This window comes from Mytilus galloprovincialis, chromosome 12, assembly GCF_965363235.1.
Source record: "Mytilus galloprovincialis chromosome 12, xbMytGall1.hap1.1, whole genome shotgun sequence".
In the NCBI taxonomy this organism is placed as follows: Eukaryota; Metazoa; Mollusca; class Bivalvia; order Mytilida; family Mytilidae; genus Mytilus; species Mytilus galloprovincialis.
This window is the reverse complement of record NC_134849.1, coordinates 2,250,349-2,273,856: the sequence shown is the minus strand read 5'-3', so window position 1 is coordinate 2,273,856 and position 23,508 is coordinate 2,250,349. Positions and strand designations below refer to the sequence as shown.

Sequence of the window (23,508 nt, the reverse complement as noted above, 5' to 3'; positions counted from 1 at the left end):
TTTGCACTTTATCACATGGCCTATATAGTTTGCACTATTAAAGTTCATCTAGGTAGTCTTCTTGATCGTTATTATGTTGGATTAACTAGAAATAATATAGCATCATATATTATCAACCGCTCGCTCCAATCGTAACTACTTTCCCATTCTCGGTGAAGTTATAATCCTATATAGTTTGTACTTTATCAAATGGCCTATATAGTTTGTACTTTATCAAATGGCCTATATAGTTTGCACTTTATCTAATGGCCTATATAGTTTGCACTATTAAAGTTCATCTATGTAGTCTTCTTGATCGTTATTATGTTGGATTAACTAGAAATAATATAGTATCATATACTATCAACCTCTCGCTCCAATCGTAACTACTTTCCCATTCTCGCTATGCAGTACAATTTTTTAGTTCAATCAGTAAGGCCGGGTAGTTCCGAATGCGCTGGCTCAACATTGGAAGTGACGATGTGCACAAATGATGTTTCCTAAAACCAAGTTTTTGATAGAACTGCAACGAAGGGTCTTTGCTGATTTTTGTCATAAATTGTAACTCATAGCAATACGAAACCAGGTCCATAATAAGTGGTGCACAGTTAGTCACCATTGGAATTCCGATAACCTGACGATATACGGAGTCTCCAAAGCGAACAAATATGTTATCTTTTAAAAAAGCAAGGGCAAATATAGTATCAAAGTATGTCCAATTGACAAAGGTATTTTGTTTATTGCTACTAAGAAATGACATGAAAGAGTTTAAACATATATCTTCACATTCTGACTTTTTAAATGCCCGTTACAGATGTCGTTTTCTGAAAATGTAGTCAGTTGGAATGTTGGTGAATTGGTGATTTCTTTTTTCAGAACCGCAATGGAAAATTAACGTCAAACAAAATAATGTCATTAGCAGCTTTATTGGCCGGGACAAACACACATTCATTGAGAAATAGGTTTATTTTTTAGTAATGTTAAACAATTACCCGTACCTTGTGAAGCCTATTGATTATGACCCTTAATTAATGCTACTTCTCTGATACAGATTGAAAAAGGCCTCTGAAACTTGGTATTCTTGTTGGTGATATTATATCAACATGTTGATTGTATCACTTTTATAGGAGTAATATATATCTAACTATGTGACCCTTTTTTGTTTACTATAATATTTTTATATACAAGGACACCTAGCTGATATTGATAATGACTCTTCTAACTGCTACTCCTTTGAAACTGCTTGACAGAAAATCTTTCAAACTTGATAGGATTATGTCGCCATTATGGGAAGTCGGACATATTACACCGTCATGTTGGTGTAACTTTTTTTATTTGGAGTTATAGGCCTAGACACAGCTCAAATCAATGTATGATTTTTTGTACAACTTTATATTGAACACACATATTATTTCTCATGTATACAGCAAAGCCTAACTCAAAAATTATCATAGAAGGTAGAAATAAACTACTGTTTTGAAGAATACAAAATATTAGATATTGATATATTCATTTATAGGCTGTAAGTCGATTGGGAGGTCAAACAATGTATCAGGAGTGTCAAGAGTTAAAGGTTAAAATCCTAGACCAGTCTAATAAGGAAATTATGTTGGAAATCAAACAATCAGTGGTAGAGATGAAAGAACTGAAACTTACAATAAACAATTTGAGAATAGAGCATTCAAACTTTATGGAAAATTTGAAAGACCCAATACCATGGAACATCAAAGGTACATAATACTTATTGATAAAGTTAAAAGTAGATTAACTTATTCACGAGAAGGTATGGCCAACTGAAGTTACAAAGACATAAACTATTTTGATAAAGCCTATGCACACGCGCTGGACAATTCATGTCTTGTAAGTAAAAGTTTTATGGTCTCAATGTTACATCTTAATATACCGTTTGTTGTCCTTGATCTCATTTACTTGGTTAAGTGACTGAAAATAGACAATAATCTTCATTCCAATCAGACCTTAAAAACAAACTGACCACAAGCATGATACACATTCAGGTGATACATACACAAATGATTATTTCCCGCATGTGACGAAAGTCGCAATATGCAAGACATGGTTATGACAATCCGGCCCCGGTTATGGGCGTAACCTTTTGTTTAAAAATTATATGTTAGAAGGTAGAAGACCCGGCTTCTTCATACCTTGTATGCAGATACCTTATGTGACGAAGTTTCTGTCTGTCATATGTCCATTGTCCTTTCCTCATTTTCATTGCTTGACTGCTTTAAAAAAAATTGTTAAGTGAAATACTCACTTATTATGAATGACAGGATATATATTTTTAGTATTTGGGTTCCTTGCATTGTCTCCCACGTATCAGTAATCAAGATAAGAGTTACATGGAAAAGTCCGTATCTCAGATAATATAAGCTATAGGTCAACTGCATTTAAATTTGTGTATGAAAGGATTGAAAGGTGTTAATGTTTGACTGACAGGTTTCATCTGACATTTACCTCAATTTCGTGGTTCATTGGACAATCTTTTTACTTTACCCTGTAGGATATTTACTTTATCCTGTAGGATGTCGTTTTTATCCTTAAGGATTGAAAATCCTCCGGGATTATTTCCAAAATAATTATTTGGACAATCTTTAGTTTTTGTGGATTTATCTGTTTCTCAAATACCATAAGCAATAAGGCCACGCTTTTTGGTGTATGTAATGAGTGTTAGTCCTACATGGCCGCCTGGCAGATTTCATCTGAACTTGACCTCATTTGCTTGGTTCATTGGAAACATTTAAGTTTTTGTGCTTTTGTTTTAATTCGTAGATGTTATAAGCAATATGTCATTTATATTTAGTGTATGGATCAATCTTGAGGTGTACATATCTGTCTGGAAGGGTTCATACGACCTTGATCCCATTTCCATAGTTCATTCGTAATGTTGTCAATTTATAAGGTACTGCAAACAAAAGGTGAACTATATTTGGTGTATGGAATGATTGTAAGGTGTACATGTCAGGTAAGTAGGCGACAAGTAGTAACTCTTGTTATCATATGTTGGTCATAATGTTTTTTTATGTTTTGCTTTCTTCACAGAATATAGGCTAACCTAAAACATGTATAAGGGACATATAACCTTGGCACACACATCACGCACATGAACATTTATGTGGATAGTCAGATCTCTGAGGGGCAATATCCCGTATTCGCCTCAAATTAAGGTACTCAAATATAGTGCGTAAATAAAAAAATCTCTGCAGTGATATGAGACATGTTTCATTTTAGGCAGTTAAGCTGCCTTATGCGAGCACCCTAGATTTGTGTTCTACACAATTTACTCTGAAATACGTGCCTTTGTAATTATAACTGTAGCTGGTTATTATGTTTATAACTAATTGGACATTTTTGTCATACTCTTTCGGAAATTCAAAAACTATGACCAGAAAAACCTTAAACGATCGTCGAACTACCCACAACTTTTAAAGCTGCACATAGAAAGTAGTGCTCATTAGAAATCTGTACTTAGATAAGTATGCCCTTTGCTTTTGGCTACGATGTCAAAGAACAATTGTATGAAATATTTCATCGCCAAAAATCTCTAATTACAAGTAGTTTCAAATTAAATATATGGGAGTCCCTGGGGTCACCCCACCCCCTCCTGTTTGAGAACTAGGAAATGGTTGAGATATCCACCCCTAAACCATATAAATTCATATATGGGACAATAAAACAAATCAAATGAAATATATTAGGAGTCCCTTGGGTCACCCTACCCCTCCTGTTTGAGAACTTAGAAATAGTTGAGATCCCCACCCCTAAACCATATATATTCATGTATGGACAATGAAACAACTCAAATGAAATATAGGGGAAGTCCATAGGGTCACCCAACCCCTCCTGTTTGTGAACTTAATACTAAAATTTATGATAAAAGATATGATTTTTCATTTCCTATCAATTTTCAGATAGTGACGTTTCCTTATCACCATCTTACGGTGTTCATATATCTCAACTTGTACGATTCGCTCGTGTATGTAACAATGTTCTAGATTTTAACGAGAGAAATTTATGTTTTACTGAAAATTATTACACCATATCACAAACTAGTCAAAACATTTACTAAATTGTATCATCGGTATAAGGACATCATTCGTAAATATAGCTCAACATGCAGACAGCTTCTTATACCTTTAGGTATTTCACATCAATTTTTTTTTTTATGAAAATATTCTTTATAAAGCACAAACATGTCAGTATTCACCTTAGAAACTAACAAAAGCTTTAAATATACTTATTGATAAGGGATATAGTTACGATGCTGTTGCCAGGTCAGTACAGATTGCATATTTTGGCATTAATAGTGATTCACTTATAGGGTCTTCGCATCGGAACTGAACACATTTTTTCAAAAACCAGTTGTTGGCATGACATGGGTTATGTTCTTCTCATATATGTTATGATGGTATGATACTAAACCCTTAACGGGACGGATTGTGCCTGATATTCATATGATGAAATCATAATCTTTCAATCAGTTTAATTGAAGTCTGGAGCTGGCATGTTAGTTAACTGCTAGTAGTCTGTTGTTATTTATGTATAATGGTCATTTTGGTTATTTTCTTTTGTTACATTTTCTGACATCAGACTCGGACTAATTTCGACACTGTTATGAGATCTCAACTCTCTCCCTATACCTGTAGCCAATGTAGAAAAGTAAATGCATAACAATACGTAACGCACATTAATATTCAGTTCAAGAGACGTCCGAGTCTGATGTCAGAAGATGTAAAAAAAAAGAAATAAACAAAATAACAAGAATACATAAAAGGCAACACACTACAAGTCCGAGATTATTCTGTCGTCCAACGGCTATTTGTCCATCCAAAATAGATGCGCGGCTTCTTCGCTTCTGGTGCCATTGGAATTATATACCTTATCAGGTATCAATTTGTTTATGGTTCATTTATCTCTTCATTTATGTAAGCTTCACCTACCTGCCACCCTTTATTTTTCAATATTTAAACAGTTTTCACAGTGACCCATCTTGCAATAGTATTTAAACATTTGAACTTCCTACACTTTACACAAATATTCCACATTTCAAACTAAAAGACACATTGAAAGAGTTGGTATTGTTTTGTTTCATAAAAGAAAGAATAGCTAACGTAGATATAAGTATCTTTTCTTAGGGAGGGATAAATCCTACTTTGTAAAGAATCCCTCTGATTCAAACAAAAAATTCTCTGAAACTGAAATTATCAAGATGATTTATTTCTTGATTGACAACATATTTATTACGTTTGGATGGCATGTTTTTAACAGACTGGACTGTCAGTATTCCAATGGGAACAAATTGTGCCCTCTTTTTGTTGAAATGTTTCTGTATTATTATGAGGCTGACTTCATACATGAACTTCTTAAAAAGAAAGACAAGAAGTTAGCAATATCCTCAATAATCTTATTACAGTGTTGAATTGGTAACCTTTTAGAATAAGTTTATTTAAAGAAGTGATAAGTTTACCAGGATCATTTCCGGGCACGGTTAACAACATTTCCGCAGAAACGAGCATGTGCTATCCTGTTTGAAATAATTTTTCCACAGGTACAACCAAACTTCAAAACTAAATTATCATATCTATGGAAAAATTATGTTAAGGTTTTAAGTAATTTATGGTAACGATATCCCTGGTTTATTAATATACCAGTAATACATAGATTACATTAGTTAAAATCAAAAACGTTAAAACAGACACAGGCATAGCGAATGAGCTTTGAAAACACCGTAAGATGGTGCCGAAGGAACATCAACATCTAAACATGGAAAATTAACAATAGGGAACGAAAAATCGTCGCTTTTGTCTTAAATATTAGTGTAGAGTGTCCCGTTTAGGTCCGAAATATCTAAATTTAGGTAAGGACAGTTATCACCATTTAAATTTGATTTATTTAAAGTCAGTTCCTATGGGTACATTTCAGCAGTATAGTGAGAACATTCTTAATTATTTAACGACAAAACATCTTGAAGATAAAGGTAAGTGTTGTTGAATTTATCAATTAAATGCAATTTCGACCGTTTTTTGTTTACCTTATACAAAACGTATAACCAAAGATATCTACAAATCAAACTTATAAAAGGGTATATATAAACTTGGGTATACTGAAAATTTTACCTTTAAAATCGATTACTGTGTCAAAAAAAAAACAATGAGACAAAATTAGTAAGTTCCGGAACTAACAAATGCTATTTCCTCTTAGTCATTTCATTATATATCACATGTTACCTACTACCTTATCTGTAAGTTCCGCATCTGACAAGCGCACCACAAAACGGTTCATTCGAGATTGGCTATAATCATGGGTCATACTCACTTGGTTGACCCTTCTTAATTCAATGATTGTCAAATTGTTTCCTATAGTAGTATTTCAATCAGCATGACTTTGTAAACTGACAATACGAATACTAAAAATCTAGACTTAAGGAGGCTCGCGGGTAAAAAAAATCAGTAAATATTAAAACATTTTTTTTTTTCATTACACTTTTAGGTCTTACTCGATGGTATGGTACAAAATCAACCCAAAAAATCAATAAGTGTTGGCCCCAGCTGACTTTTAAAATGTTTTTATCATTGAAAAGCTCCAAATTATCTATCAGTGGTAACAAAAAATGCCTCAATTTTGCATTAAATTTAAAATATCTTTTTTAACACATCGATGACATTTATTTTTATTTTTTTTCAAATAAGCTTTACTTAAACAAAACCATTGTAAAATTTAAGCGATTTCTGTAATTTGGTTTGTTTTTTATTTCGATATTACTTTGTTTCAGCTATTAGTTCAACAGGAAAAAAATACCATCAAGTTTACAAAAATACATGCTTCTTTCAAAGGCAGATTGTGAGCTAAAATGAACGGTGACCCAATAGCTTTATGTTATTTTTCTATTAGGCATGGAAAAAGGTTATTTATAGAAAAATAAGCAAAACCCCATTTTGTAAAAAAATTTTGATCAACACCCGTAAGCCCCCTTAAAATAAGGTATTTATACAGTTTCTCATTTGTAAGCCAACATGACGTAAACATTGCGAATCAAATCATTCACCTTTATTTATAACTTATATAGTACAATGCTGTTGATAAAAAAATATTCCATGTCATACCCTTTTGTTTTCCAAATAATCAATACTTCCAATAATTGATAAGTTCCAGATCTAAGGTATCAAACAGAACTATTTTGACAGAAGAGAAAACTGTGCCTCTTACATGTCTTATAACCAGCTTGACTGTATCAAATGATATTAACAATATAAAAAATCCAGGCTAAAAAAAGGCTTAAACACAATGAGATACTTTAATTCAGTCACTGACCCGCGATAGCGAGGGTGTGTTCTAGTATATACTAACCTTGGACATGCTTTGTAGCTATTTATATTTAATATTTGGTCAGTTCAAAGGTTTTTTTCAGATCTGTCAGTTGTCGATTTAGCCTAAGAATTCTACAATATAAGAGGAAGATGACATTTGACCTTGAATGTTTAACTCAAGGTCAAACACTTGATCTAAGATATGACAACACAATGAATGGACATATTATTTGAATGATTTTATAAGTACTTGCTTGTTTATAGACATGTTCAATGGTTTACAAAGAAATTATGTTATTGTCTTGCTATAAAGTTTATATTTTGAGGGTTTTTTAAACAGGCAGATGTGGTATGCTAGCTCATGAGTCAATTGTCTCTTAAGCACTAGCAAATAAAAAAATTGCAGGTCATCTTCAAGCCTTCAATAATTATCAAAACCCATATTGTAAATAACGTGAAATAATATGCACCATAGACTAAGTGCACTATAAACAAGGTATTAAATAAAACTGGAAATTAATATATATATGTATATATATATATATCAATATTATATGTTTATAATGCACAATATGTCTTTACATCAAATTAAAAAATGATTTAACTAACATCATGTAATTAGGCGGTAAAAAGAAATGGAGGTGTTCTAAACTTGTTGTCGATTTCCAGTTTTATTTAATACCTTGTTTACAACAAAATATTTCGAGTTCTCTTTTTTTTAAATAAGATTTTATAAAAACAAGTAGATCTGGTATGATACCAAATGAGTCAAGTGTCCTGCAATGCACTAGCATGTACACAAATGCAGGTCCCCAGCAAGCATTCTACAACAATTATAACCAATACCATTAACAATGATTAAGTAAAAGTTCCTGCATTGACAAAATATTTCTGAAATTACATACAACAAAAACTAAGTATAATATTTTAAATGATAATGCACAATTCATATAAATAGTGTTTTTTTTTTATTTTAATCAGCTACTCATATATTGTTTCAGGTCAGATACAAACACAAATAGAAGACTGGGAAAAGCAAGATAAAATGTTTGTGAATACGCGAGCCAGTGATTATGTCATGGAATGTTTACAAGAAAACAGTTGCTTGACAATAACTGCCCCATCAGGGGTAGGAAAATCGTGTATTGCCAGACACACAGCACTTGTGTTAAAGATGAAAGGATACAAAATAATACCAGTGGAATTACCAGCCGACATTAAAACTTATTATCAGCCTGGTAAACATACAGTCTTCATTGTAGATGATATTTGTGGAAATTTCACTGTGAACCAACAACAGATTGATAACTGGAAACAATTGTTACCTGTGATTGACAGAGTTATTGCCGACACGTTTTGTAAGATTATAGTATCGTGTAGGTTACAAGTATATAAAGATGATAAGTTTAATGTATTAGTGCCTTTTAAATCCTGTGAATGTAATTTAATATCAGATAAGTTATGTCTAACAACTGTAGAGAAAACAAATATAGCAAAAACCTATATTGGCACAAGCATGACAGATATTGATGATTTGTCTTTTAAATGTGATTTTTTCCCACTTCTTTGTTCCTTATATCACGAAAAAGAAGATGTAGATGTCAAAGATTATTTCAAAAATCCTTTTGGTGTTTATAAAAGAGAATTAGACAGGTTAAGTGAACATGGTGATGAAGGAAACTATAAAATGTGTAGTCTTGCTTTATGTGTTCTCTTTAATAATCAGCTAAATGAAAAATGGTTCCAAGGTAAAGCGACGGATGAACAACGACAGATCATAAATGACACATGTGAGGCTTGTGAGTTCAACAGTATACCAAAGCCAAAACTAAAGAAAGCACTTGACACTCTAGATGGTACATTTATCTGTAAACAGAATGGTATTTATAAAACTGTACATGACAAACTATTTGATTTCCTTGCTCATTACTTTGGTCAGAAAATGATTGAATGTTTAATAGATCATGGTGATAGTGGTTTAGTACATGAACGTTTCATTTGGCAGACATCACAAACTGACAAGAAAAGTAACATAGACTTCATTATTGAAATACCAGATGATTATTTAGTATCATATCTAGAAAGGTTTATAAGGGACTGGTCAGCAGGAAAGGTGAGAGTTATATTCATGAACAACAACTTGAAAGTAGCAGCATTTAGACAAAAGTTATTACAGCACTTAAAACAACTAGACAAAACACAACAAGTAACATTAGCCAACACAAAGGATAAAGTGTTACCAAAAGAGCATCATGGATCAGGTTCTACTCCACTGATACTAACTTGCTATGATGGTTTTATTGATATGGTACAGTGGTTGTTACATAATGATGTGGACGTGGATCAGTGTAGAGATGATGGGGTTACTGGATTGGGCTTTGCAAGTCAGAGAGGACATACTGCTGTAGTAAAGTTACTGTTAGAGAAGGATCCTAATGTTGATGTATGTACCAACAATGGCTGGAGTCCTCTGAATACAGCAAGTGATGAAGGACATACTGATGTAGTAAAGTTACTGTTAGAGAAGAATCCTAGTGTTGACTTATGTTACAAGGATGGCTGTAGTCCTCTGTACTGGGCAAGTAAAAATGGACATACTGCTGTAGTAAAGTTACTGTTAGAAAAGGATCCTAATGTTGATATATGTAACAAGGATGGCTGGAGTCCTCTGTACTGGGCAAGTTTAAAGGGACATACTGCTGTAGTAAAGTTACTGTTAGAGAAGGATCCTAATGTTAATCTTTGTGACGACGATGGCTGGAGTCCTCTGTACTGGGCAAGTAAAAATGGACATACTGATATAGTAAAGCTACTGTTAGAGAAGAATCCTAATGTTGATATATGTAACAACAATGGCTGGAGTCCTCTGAATACAGCAAGTGATGAAGGACATACTGATATAGTAAAGTTACTGTTAGAAAAGGATCCTAATGTTGACCTATGTAACAAGGATGGCTGTAGTCCTCTGTACTGGGCAAGTAAAAATGGACATACTGCTGTAGTAAAGTTACTGTTAGAAAAGGATCCTAATGTTGATATATGTAACAAGGATGGCTGGAGTCCTCTGTACTGGGCAAGTAATAATGGACATACTGTTGTAGTAAAGTTACTGTTAGAGAAGGATCCTAATGTTGATGTATGTACCAACGATGGCTGGAGTCCTCTGAATACAGCAAGTGATAAAGGCCATACAGATATAGTAAAGCTACTGTTAGAGAAGAATCCTAGTGTTGACTTATGTAACAAGGATGGCTGTAGTCCTCTGTACTGGGCAAGTAATAATGGACATACTGCTGTAGTAAAGCTACTGTTAGAGAAGGATCTTAATGTTGATGTATGTACCAATGGTGGCTGGAGTCCTCTGAATACAGCAAGTGTTAAAGGACATACAGATATAGTCAAGTTACTGTTAGAAAAGGATCCTAATGTTGACTTATGTAACAAGGATGGCTGTAGTCCTCTGTACTGGGCAAGTAATAATGGACATACTGCTGTAGTAAAGTTACTGTTAGAGAAGGATCCTAATGTTGATGTATGTACCAACGATGGCTGGAGTCCTTTGAATACAGCAAGTGATGAAGGACATACTGATGTAGTAAAGCTACTGTTAGAGAAGAATCCTAATGTTGATATATGTAACAACAATGGCTGGAGTCCTCTGTACTTGGCAAGTGTTAAAGGACATACAGATATAGTAAAGCTACTGTTAGAGAAGGATCCTAATGTTGATGTTTGTACCAACGATGGCTGGAGTCCTCTGAATACAGCAAGTGTTAAAGGACATACAGATATAGTAAAGCTACTGTTAGAGAAGGATCCTAATGTTGATGTTTGTACCAACGATGGCTTGAGTCATCTGAATACAGCAAGTGTTAAAGGACATACAGACATGGTAAAGCTACTGTTAGAGAAGAATCCTAATGTTGACTTATGTAACAAGGATGGCTGTAGTCCTCGTAGTCCTCTGTACTGGGCAAGTAAGAATGGACATACTGATGTAGTAAGGTTACTGTTAGAGAAGGATCCTATTGTTGATGTATGTACCAACGATGGCTGGAGTCCTCTGAATACAGCAAGTGATGAAGGACATACTGATGTAGTAAAGCTACTGTTAGAGAAGGATCCTAATGTTGATGTATGTACCAACGATGGCTTGAGTCCTCTGAATACAGCAAGTGTTAAAGGACATACAGATATGGTAAAGCTACTGTTAGAGAAGAATCCTAATGTTGATTTATGTAACAAGGATGGTTGTAGTCCTCTGTACTGGGCAAGTAATAATGAATATACTGATGTAGTAAGGTTACTGTTAGAGAAGAATCCTAATGTTGGTATATGTAACAACAATGGCTGGAGTCCTCTGAATACAGCAAGTGTTAAAGGACATACAGATATAGTAAAGCTACTGTTAGAGAAGGATCCTAATGTTGATGTTTGTACCAACGATGGCTGGAGTCCTCTGAATACAGCAAGTGTTAAAGGACATACAGATATAGTAAAGCTACTGTTAGAGAAGAATCCTAATGTTGATATATGTAACAACAATGGCTGGAGTCCTCTGAATACAGCAAGTTTTAAAGGCCATACAGATATAGTAAAGCTACTGTTAGAGAAGAATCCTAATGTTAACCTATGTAACAAGGATGGCTGTAGTCCTCTGTACTGGGCAAGTAATAATGGACATACTGATGTGGTAAGGTTACTGTTAGAGAAGGATCCTAATGTTGATGTATGTACCAACGATGGCCGGAGTCCTCTGAATACAGCAAGTGATGAAGGACATACTGATATAGTCAAGTTACTGTTAGAAAAGGATCCTAATGTTGACCTATGTAACAAGGATGGCTGTAGTCCTCTGTACTGGGCAAGTAATAATGGACATACTGATGTAGTAAATTTACTGTTAGAGAAAGATCCTAATGTTGACCTATGTAACAACAATGGATGTTGTCCTCTGTACTTGGCAAGTAAGAATGGGCATACTGAAGTAGTAAAATTACTGTTAGAGAAGAATCCTAATGTTGATCTATGTAACAAGAATGGGTGGAGTCCTCTGAATGCAGCAAGTGTTAAAGGACAAACTGATGTAGTAAAGCTACTGTTAGAGAAGAATCCTAATGTTGATCTATGTAACAAGGATGGCTGTAGTCCTCTGTACTGGGCAAGTAATAATGGACATACTGATGTAGTAAATTTACTGTTAGAGAAAGATCCTAATGTTGACCTATGTAACAACAATGGATGTTGTCCTGTGTACTTGGCAAGTAAGAATGGGCATACTGAAGTAGTAAAGTTACTGTTAGAGAAGAATCCTAATATAGATCTGTGTAACAAGGAATTCCGTAGTCCTCTGTCCATGGCAAGTCAGCAGGGACATTCTGATATAGTAAAGTCACTGTTAGAAAAGAATCCCAATGTTGATCTGTGTAACAATGATGGTTTCACACCACTGATCAGTGCATGTATTCACAACTACATCAGTATAGTACAGCTGTTGATAAAACATAAACCAAACATTGATGCACAGACCTTTGATGGTGGTAGTGCTTTATATTTCAGTGTAAACAGTGGAAACCTAGATATAACACAGTTACTTCTAGAGAACAATGCTGACTGTAATACATGTGGCCCTAGTAAACAGTCAATTATAGACAAAATAAAAAATGATCCAACAAAAACTTTAGATAAATATAAACAGAATTGGTTTGATAGTCTCATCAAGAATGCATTACCACGTGTAGCAGATTATATAAGTAAGAAATCAGTAGATTATGTGTTTGATGTGGAAGCTGGTTCTTCTCCATTACACATTGCATGTTTTACGGGTAGGATAGGTGTAGTCCGTTGTCTTCTGGACCACAATGCTAACATAAATATATCAAACGAAAATGGAACGACATCATTATTTTTTGCATGTGAATTAGGACATGAGGATATTGTACGTTTGTTATTGGATAAAGGTGCAGATACTCAGATGTGTAGACTAGATGGAAGTTCCCCTTTACAGATTGCTATAGATAATGGTCATACATCTATAGTCATCCGATTGATTGTAACAGAATGCATGAAGAAGTGGTCAAAACAGACTTGATAGGAAATCCCCTTAAAAGATTGCAACATATAATGGCCATACATATACAGTGATCAGAATGATTGTAACATAATGAATGAAGAAGGATGAAAAACAGACTAGATGTCAAATTTCCTTTAAACAATGCTGCAGATAAAAAACATACATCGATAGTAACAATATCACTCTTGTTCTTTAGTCGGTGGTTCTTAATAACATGCCAGAAAAACATACAAGGGATGTTGAAATGACAACCTTTTAACTCTAATTTCTTTTGTCAGTTGTTCTTTATGACATGTGAAAAAAACATACAAATGATGTTGAAATACTTATTTTTAAACTCTAGTTCTTTTGCCTGTGGTTCTTTATGACATGTGAAAAAAAACAATTGATGTTGAAATGCTTATCTTTTAACTCTAGTTCTTTTTTCAGTCGTTCTGGTGTCACTTGTATTAATTGTTTTACAGGTATGCCCCTTTACAAATGGAAATATTTCTGAATATTTCGTTGTCGTTCTTTAATTTTAGTTTACCTCCCCCCAAATACTATGACACTTATACAAATGCTTATAATAACAAAATCGAAATTAATTAAGATTGAGTTTTGTCAGTGTTGCGGTTTAGAGTTAAGCCCCATTACAAATGCAAATATTGCTGTATGTTTCGTATATGTTCTCTGTTTTCTGAATAATGTTTGCCTCAACCAAATGTTATGAATCCTATATTCAATTGTTATTCACTTCAAGTACAAATTTGGATTGCTCCACTTTTACTGTTCTTCAGTTATGATCCTGTATAACTATATTGCAGGGGCATACTTTGTGTCCAACAGACAAACTCCCTATGTATATATATTTGTTTTGTTTTGTTGATTAATGTTTTCTCTTGTGTAACATTTTTACTGCTTGTACTGCATACTTGATGTACTTCATACAAATACAAGTATATACTAACATTTTTTTTTGTTATGTTGGTAAATATTTTCTTTTGTGTTACATCTTGACTGATTGTATAGCATATTTTATATACTGTATAAACCTGGAGTTTTCAATTGTATTTGTATTATTATGTTGATTTGTGTTTTCTCTTGTGTGACATACGGTATAAACTGTATATAAATATAGACTTCCATTTTGATTAAATTGCTGTGTCGATTCGTGTTGTCTTTTGAGTAGTATGTCACACTTTATATAATTTATACAAATACAGACAACCATTATATTTGTGTCGTTATGTTGATTCGTATTTTCTCTTGAATAACATCTCTTCTTTTTGTATGCGATTCTTTTTATAATGTTTACAAATGTATATTACCATTTTGATGTTATTGATAGTTTTTTCGTGTTTTCTCTTGTGTAACATTTCCCTAATTGTATGACATAGTTTATATACTGTATACACATATCGACTTCCAATTTGCGTTTATTGCTATGTTGATCCATGATATCTTGTGTGTATTAACTATTTCATTTGTGTTTGATAACATGACAAATCCCTCTATTCCGTATGTTGTTGTGATGTTGGGGTACTGTCTTATACCAATATATGAACTGAATCTGATAAAAATTGATGGACATGCACTCATACCACATTTAAATTTCTATCTCAGTCAGTTCATATTTTGTTCGTAATATAAATACCCTTATGGAACTGAAACGTTTGCCGCAAACTTGTAGCTAACTAGCTGCAATCTTGCGACAAATGAAAAGGTTGCAGAAACACACAAAATAGGCATTTCGGTTCAATAATAAAGGATATTCAATATGTTATTTTTTAAGTACAAATAATTCATAGAACTGCATGTTTTAATCAAAATAATTAATGTCACCATCATACATGATTAGGAAATTAGCTATTATAAGTTTAACTTTTGCAATTGATTAAATGTTTACATCCAAGCTCTTTTGTTCTTCGAGGGATGATCTGAGCCAGATCAACTCTGCCAGATCACCCCAGCTTGTGTTTCTTTGTTTTGCATGCTTTCCTATGTTCTGTTATATTTTGGCGGGAATATCAAATCCACTATAAAACTTAGATTTAATTATACGGTTAAGACTATCTTTTAAAAGTTACGTAGAAAAAATCCAGTGTCTGTGCTGGGAATCGAACTCAAGACCTTCAGCCTATCAGCCCACGACACATTCCCCTACACCAGTCCTGAACACCAATTATTAGTAATTTAACATACTTAAAGGAAGCAAGATATTTGCATACGTGGGGCAAACCTTTTTTCGGTGGGGTAAAATATATTTTAAAGGTTGTGTGGCGTTCTAAACTAAATTTTATGAATTGTAAAGGGTTTGTCGTCTAATCTTAAACAAATGGGATGTAAAATAGTTATCCCACTCGGACCTGGTGTATCAGTGTTAGATCACCCTCTGGCCTCCGGCCATTGGGGTGATTTTACACTGACACACCGCGTCCTCGTGGGATAACTATTAAGTACTGTACCGTGTTTATTAAAACTAAGTCCATAATGGCATTTCAATTTGTGCCTGTTGCTTGATTTTCATTTTACCTCTCCTTAAAAAATATCTAAAAATAAAAGTGTGTATGCCCACCTTGCTATGAAAAAGTATTGATTATACTTGTTTCGTCACTTTTATAATTTTGTAAAGAATTTTTAGCATGACAGCTCCGACAGTTTTTATGAAATCTCCTGAAAGATGCTAATGTCCAACATCACAACTTTTACTGTGTTAAGGTAAGAAATGCAGACTAATTAACAGCTTAATTCCTTGTAAAATTATATCAAAATCAACTTACAAATACATGTAGTGTAATGATTCAATGGTTTCATGTATCTGTATTGTTCACATTGTAATATAGAAATACATTCTGTTAATAAAATTATAATCATAATAAAAACATTTATTAGTATTATTCTGTGTTTTAGTTACCTGATATATTTGTTAAAATGACTATTTCACCCCTAGGTTTTGGTGGGGTTCGTGTTGTTTATTCTTTGGTTTTCTATGTTGTGTCATGTGTACTATTGTTTGTTTGTTTGTCTTTTTTCATTTTAAGCCATGGCGTTGTCAGTTTGTTTTAGATTTATGAGTTTGACTGTCCCTTTGGTATCTTCCGTCCCTCTTTCAGATGGTTCTGTATCAATGTGAATTTGATTCATCATTGTAGTGGGTTTACACACTATTCCTTGGATACACATGATAAATGTGGAGATGTATTCCTCATTTTCACTTATCAGTTAACATTTCGTTGCATAATGACAAAATGTGCAATAAACATGTGCATCCACCTGGGAAATGAGTTACTTAATCATATCAATATCATGAAAGATGTCTAGGAGTCAGCATTCCATTTTACAAGACAAAATATTTCAATCCTTAATGAATATTTCACTTTGTTTGATGATGTCCCTTTGGGAAAATCCTACTGATTTGAGGAGTACTATGTCAATTATATTGCCTATAAACATGATAAATATGCTGAAAATTTGGAAAAAAATTGTTTCAAATGTCATTTTTTCTAGTCATGAGGAGTTGGCTATTCTTGGGGATAACTTGCCTCTGAATGAACACAATCCTCTTTTAATGTTAGGTACTTAATACAAACGTAAATATAACGGGATGTGGTATGATTGTCAAAGAGAAAACTTTCGCAAAGATACCAACAATGGATGTAAGCAGTTATACATGTCACCATTAAGCCTTCAACGGTGAGAAAAACCCGTACATGTAAAACGTAAATTGTGCAATATTTAAATCGAGAAAACCAACGAACTGATTGTTGAACGATTACAAAGTCTACAGCAGCAATTCATAGACTGAAATTATGTCAATATGTTTTGTTCCCAGATGATATCTTTGAATCAATGGTATATACACGAAAGCAAAACAGCATGGAAATGACCCCTTTATATTTAACAAGTCCAAGTTACATGCTTTAACCATAAAGTGATCAATTATTCTGATATCCGCTAGACTACTCTTGGTCCGAAGAAGATCACTATTGGTATCGGGTTAGTTGGTAAAGTTTAAGATTCATAGATAGACTGAAAATTTGGAAAGTGATTGTTTCAATTCAGTATCTTTTGAGTCAATAATTTGTTGGGGATTCAGTGTTTTGTAGTTTTAATCTTTTTTGGGTCAGAGGTTAATGTCACAGTGGTTATCAATAGACTGAAATTATTGTTCACTCTGATTTTAAAGTTTACGGACCTAAAACTGTTTTCAATCTAAGAGTTTTCCAAGCCAGTAATCCAACCACTTATCAATGACAATATTATTAGAAGGCATACGTTTTTGTGAACACCAAGAAGGCATTTGAGTTTTCAGAACAGTAATTAAATTCCCCTTTAATTAATTGTGTTTGTATCGAGTGCACTTATGTGTCAAAACAATCACCTTTGGTAGTCTGGTGCTAATGTACTAACCGGAGAGTGTTGTGGCCGTTAGATTGACCCAAAGCAGGTCCAAAGACTTGAACAATGGTATTTGCTTTATATCTGCTAGAATTCAGCATTAAGAAGTTAAAGAAAGGATTGAGAATACTAAGAATTTTCTGTGGACTATAACCTTTTGATAAAGAAATAATATCTGGCCTGGTTTTTGGCTTTACTTTATATGGATCCTTTATATCGAGCCTACATCGTGATCCCCCTTTCTGTCGTATAAGTTTTCAGTTTGTAGTTAATATGAAAATAAAAAAAAATATGTGATTTTCAATACAACTGTACACCTGAAATCAAATGATGTAGTTGTAAGCAATATTATGTCACCGTACGGTTTCAACAATGAGCAAAAAGTAAAATCACAAACATACTGAGCTCCGACTAAAAATTAAAAACGAAAAGTCCCTTATTAATCAAATTGAAAAATCAAAAGCTCAAACACATCAAACGAATTGATAACAACTGGCATATTACTGACTTGGTATATACCTTTTCTATGTAGAAAATGGAGGATATAAGCTGGTTATATAGCTAGCCAAAGCTCTCACTTGTATGACAGTTGCATCACATTCCATTATATTGACAACGATGTATGGAAAAAAGATATTGTAATGTTAATTATAAAAGGCCCCGACATACATAATAAAATACGTAAAAACAATTCAACGAGACAATCAATGACGTGATTCATTTTCAGAGAAGAAAACAAATATAGATAGCACCCAACGACCATGGAATCGCAGTCTTCTGACTCTGGATGTGTGGGTTTATACATGTTTGGGTGATACCAACCCTTTCCCTAAATTCAGATAGTGGTGTAACATCCAAACAAAGGAAATAAGGGGATTTGACATGAACATTAAATGCAATCGTTACCAGTTAATCTCACCTTGATGTGTTTATGAATGGATTTATATGATCAACTGGAACTATTGTGCTCACTCTCCGTTAAAAGTCAAATAGCATCAACATGTCTTTGTCCTTATATGTAGTGTTTGCAACTGGACATTAAACACGAATTCTTCACCATCTTCAATTCATACACTTATCCTGTCTTGTCCGTTACAAAATGAATGAGCATTACTTAAACAAGATATTTCAAACCTGACACTACTGTCATTTTGTTAGCTTTAAAAGACAAAGTAATCAACTGTTTCCACAGTGATTCAGAGAAATATATTTACTCCGTATGTATGTGCTTCATGAAAAATTAAAAAAAAGTGAAGTTAGTATGATCAATTATATTTTTCTTCAAAAATGAATCTTTAATTTAACTTAATACTTTCCTGAATTGTGTGAATATTCATATGTATGCAACGAATATATAAATTAAGTTCCATAAAAGGATAATTGAGATTCATAACAAATTAAACTTTATAGTTTCAACGGAACAATAATGCTTAAGCGTTCAAATGCAAAATAATGTAATTCTTAACTATAACAAAAATATATGATATGTTTGCAACGAGAAACAACATGAAACAGAAAGTAACAACTACAGGAATCCGGAGGACCTTCAACAATGCGCAAAGTCTATACCGCATAGTCAGCTATAAAAGACCCCGAAATGACAAATGACAATTCAAAGGAGAAAATTAACGGCCTGGTTTTGTACAACATGTATGTAGACGTCTTTTCCGGCTTATTTGTATTTTGCATTTAATGTTTCATTCATTTAAGACCAATCAAAGAGTGGAAGCCGAGAACGTATTCACTTTTATAGTAGGCCAAACATTGAACATTTTGAATTAAATACTGAAATATAATTGATTTTCAAATTCCTTAAAATTAATTTCAATATACAAAAATAATGCTTTTTGAAATAAAATGGAATAGTCGACACGTATTATGACAAGCTGTCCGTTTGTGACGTTTAATAAAAACATATCTATAGTATAGTATAGTATGAATATTTAGATGTAAGGCAGTGGCATAGTTGATTTTGATTTTTATTTGTATTAAAAAGAGAGACGAAAGATACCGAAGTGACATTCAAAATCAAAAGTCCACAATAAACTGATCGCCATGGCTTGAGCAGTAAAACAGTGCACAAAACACAACATAGAAAATTTAGTCGGGGTTCCACTCCGTTTAGAATTGTCTCACCTTTACGCGAACATTGTTTTTAATAGCGATAATGGACGCCAATGTAAGGTTGTTACAATGTCAATTAAATATCTGGAAAACCGATAAATACCCACATAGCAGTATTACATGACAGTTGTATGTCAATAGACAAATACATCTACTTGCTGTAAAGCATCATTTTACGATACTATAAATATGGTTTTCGTCAGCATAAAAAATCAATCTGATAGAATTTTCGGATGAACGGACAAACATCAAAACAATTAACAGTGTATGGTAAAATGTGGAGCAAATCATGACTGATAGATGTATACATGTACATCAATACCAGAGACAAAATAAAGTGTCATGTAGTTCTTTTCATGACGGCTATACTGTAACAATTTATAGTACGATGTAGATCTCCCAATGATCAATAGCATTCCTCACCAGTTACAATTTATGCTGCCATAAAGAGCTCGTCATAACAGTCAGAATATAGCACCAGTAACACTGTATGGTGCCATGTAGAGCTCATCATGACGGACAGACCTTAACGTGAGTAACATAGAACAGTGCCATGTAGAGCTCATCATGGCGGACAGACTTCCACACAAGTAACAATGTATGGTGCCATGTAAAGGTCATCATGACGGACAGACTTTAACACGAATAGCAATTCACTGTGCCATGTAGAGTTCATCATAACGAACAGACTTTAACACTACATGTAGTAACAATGTATAGTGTCATGTAGAGCTTATCATGACGGACAGACTTCAACACGAGTAACAATGTAGGGTGCTATGTAGGGCTCATAATTGCGAACAGACTTCAACACGAGTTACAATGTACAGTGCCATGTAGAGCTTATAATGATGAACAGACTTCAACACGAGTAACAATTTATGGTGCCATTCAGAGCTCATAATGACAAACAGACCTCAACACGAATTACAATGTACAGTGTCATGTAGAGCTCATAATGACAAACAGACTTCATTCAACACGAGTAACAATGAACAGTGCCATGTAGAGCTCATAATGACGAACAGACTTCAACACGAGTTACAATGTACAGTGCCATTGTTGTGATCCGAGCATATAATTAATAATACAAGAACAATATATGAAACTCACCAGGATTAGTGCAGGTGATACAGCAATCAATACACAAAATACAGTTATAATATAAACAATCAATGCAATCAATAAATGTCAATATACGATCATTGCATGTGGTTAAAGGTAAAGAGTTCGAATCTTTCGTTATGTGTACTACGTCACGGATTAATGTTATTGTACATATACAACATAGACTGGTTCAGTACTATATATTGGTGGTCAGCACCACAATCAACCCATCTCAATAGAACCAGGGGTAAATAAAACGACTAGACATAACGCACTGTCTGTGAACAGTAGTCCATATACATGTAATAATGTCGGAATAAAGGAGGTTTCATATTTCACACATTTTCATGCATAAATCCACACTTAAAAAGTTCTATATTCCTTCTTAATACAATTTAAGTAACTGAGTTCATGAAATACTCAAACTTAACAGTCATTCATAATCCAATACGATAGGATGTATACATTGAAAATACGCAAAATAAACGGTCATAAGAATCAAACATGTATCTTCCTCTCCGGAAACATACTCAAATTCGAATTAATAGATAGTTTCTGTTCGACACTATTCTCTTTGATTAGCGATTGGAAAAACTTCGAAGCATTGTCATTTACGGTCTACATACAGTTCACGGTATAATCTTAAAACCCACACTTCAAACCACGGATAGCTTACTGGACAGCATTCGAATGGAAGTGTTTGATGCTACAATTGGTTTAAAACGAAAGTGTAAAGTTTTTCCTAAAAAAATGTACATTGTAATACATTATAATTTTCATCGCCAAAAACAATCTACCAAAGCCTCTTGAACTTCACAGCTCCCTCAGGTCGTTCCCAATACGTTTTCAAATGTTGCTTTAGGTCAAGGTGCATCATCTTGACCTGTGTAACTAATCCACACACAACACACTGATGTGGTCGACTTCTATGTGAAGTGATAAATTTAAGTTCAATTGCTGCTGAAATAGATGCAGTACAGATAATTCTGTGGGGCCTGGGGCCCCTGAAGATCTCTGTTGGAAGACTTTCTTTCCATATATTTTATGGTTATTAGATGTGTGCACCAAGTCCAATACTGCAGTGCACGCTTTCAAAATATCAAGTCTTGTTTCGGTCATATATATCATACACACATCTAAATGCGTAGTGATATGTCCTATTGAAATGGTTGTGTTTGTGACAAAGTTGCCACTAAATGGTTGAGGTCTAATTCCCTTAATAAGTACATGTTCACGGTTTACAGGAGTGTTTAAAATACATGATCTGCTTAGTAAAGATATAACAGCAGTGTCAATCATATTCTGGAATGATATTTAATTTACTGCAAATATCAGACCACGTATACCTACAGTCTTAACAACGACCTCTTGTAGGCTCTCCTTCTCGATGGTCAGAAGTGAGCCTAATGACCTGACCCTGTCTTGTTTAAATATTGATCTTCTGGTGTATGCACAGACGAGGTCCTCTGGAAAAAGGGTGATATGTTGTTCTATTTTTCATAAAGTTTTGGTCCTCTGTGTGGTGACGGAAAACGTGAATTAAGAAGACTCCGGAATTTTGATTGTGACATTGGTCGGGTTGTAGATATGTTACTCCTTATATCTTTTAATAACTGACCAACTATAGACATTAAGTTTTCAATATCAATTTTTAAAGATCACTCTTCTTTATCAAACCTCTGATTGTATTGCAAGGCTGAGAGCTCTGCGGAGAATGATCAGAATTACCAACATCAGAAAAGGTAACTTGTCGTTGGGTTTATAACTGAGAATAAGACTTTCGGGCTCCATAAATGGCTTTTTGATTAGCTAATGGAGACTTGATCCATTTCAGTGATTCGTTTATAGTCCTTGGATTGTTCTCTATAATAACGATCCGGGCTGCCTCCTTCTCCTGACATACACGCAGGAACGCCTTAGTACCTATTTGATCAATGATGTCATTGTTGCTTCGGTAATACCCCTCCATTGTCAAGAAATGAACTCGTTCTGTGTATTCCTCTATGGTCTCTCCGTCCAACTGTCTGATGTACTATAGCTGTCTTCGTGCTGCAGAGGCTTCCTCCTTCTTACTAAATCCCCTTTTCATATATTTCCGCAATTCGTCATATCTTGATATATGCGATCGTCGGGCATATTCAAGTGCAACTTAAGACAAACAATCTAGAAAACGGCACGTTTTCTTTGCGTCATCCCAGTTACGGCGATTTGCAGTTCTTTCAAACTGACAGACAAATGCTTCCCAAGATAGATTACCAGAACCAGTAAAGACTAGCATCTTCGGCAGTTGTGGACTTTTGCTTCGTTCTCTAGCATGGGACTCCTTCCAACGGGATGATTCCCTGTCTATCGAATCATCATTTGATGAAGAGGATTCCCTCTGGCAGCGCTTTCTGTCCCTGCTTCTGTGCCTTTCGTGTGTAGCTTCACTTTTGATCTGAACAGAAGTGTTGTTCATAGACTGTACATGGGAAGGCATACATATTGGAATATTCTAATGTACTGGGATTGAAGGAATGT

General features: G+C 34.0%; 1 protein-coding gene and 1 long non-coding RNA gene across 2 annotated transcripts in view; one reads left to right on the top strand and one right to left on the bottom strand.

The window, feature by feature from the left end:
* The window catches only part of LOC143055112 (uncharacterized), a 28,895-nt gene extending 12,745 nt beyond the window's left edge, over positions 1 to 16,150 (top strand). The window contains exons 3-4 of the mRNA XM_076228255.1: positions 1,499 to 1,709; positions 8,306 to 16,150. Coding sequence (XP_076084370.1) covers positions 1,499 to 1,709; positions 8,306 to 13,395 — 5,301 coding nt within the window. The 3' untranslated portion in view covers positions 13,396 to 16,150. The remainder of the gene's footprint in view (positions 1 to 1,498; positions 1,710 to 8,305) is intronic.
* LOC143055563 (uncharacterized) overlaps positions 1 to 23,508 on the bottom strand; it is a 436,292-nt gene that overhangs the window by 44,678 nt on the left and 368,106 nt on the right. The gene's annotated exons all lie outside the window — the stretch shown is intronic.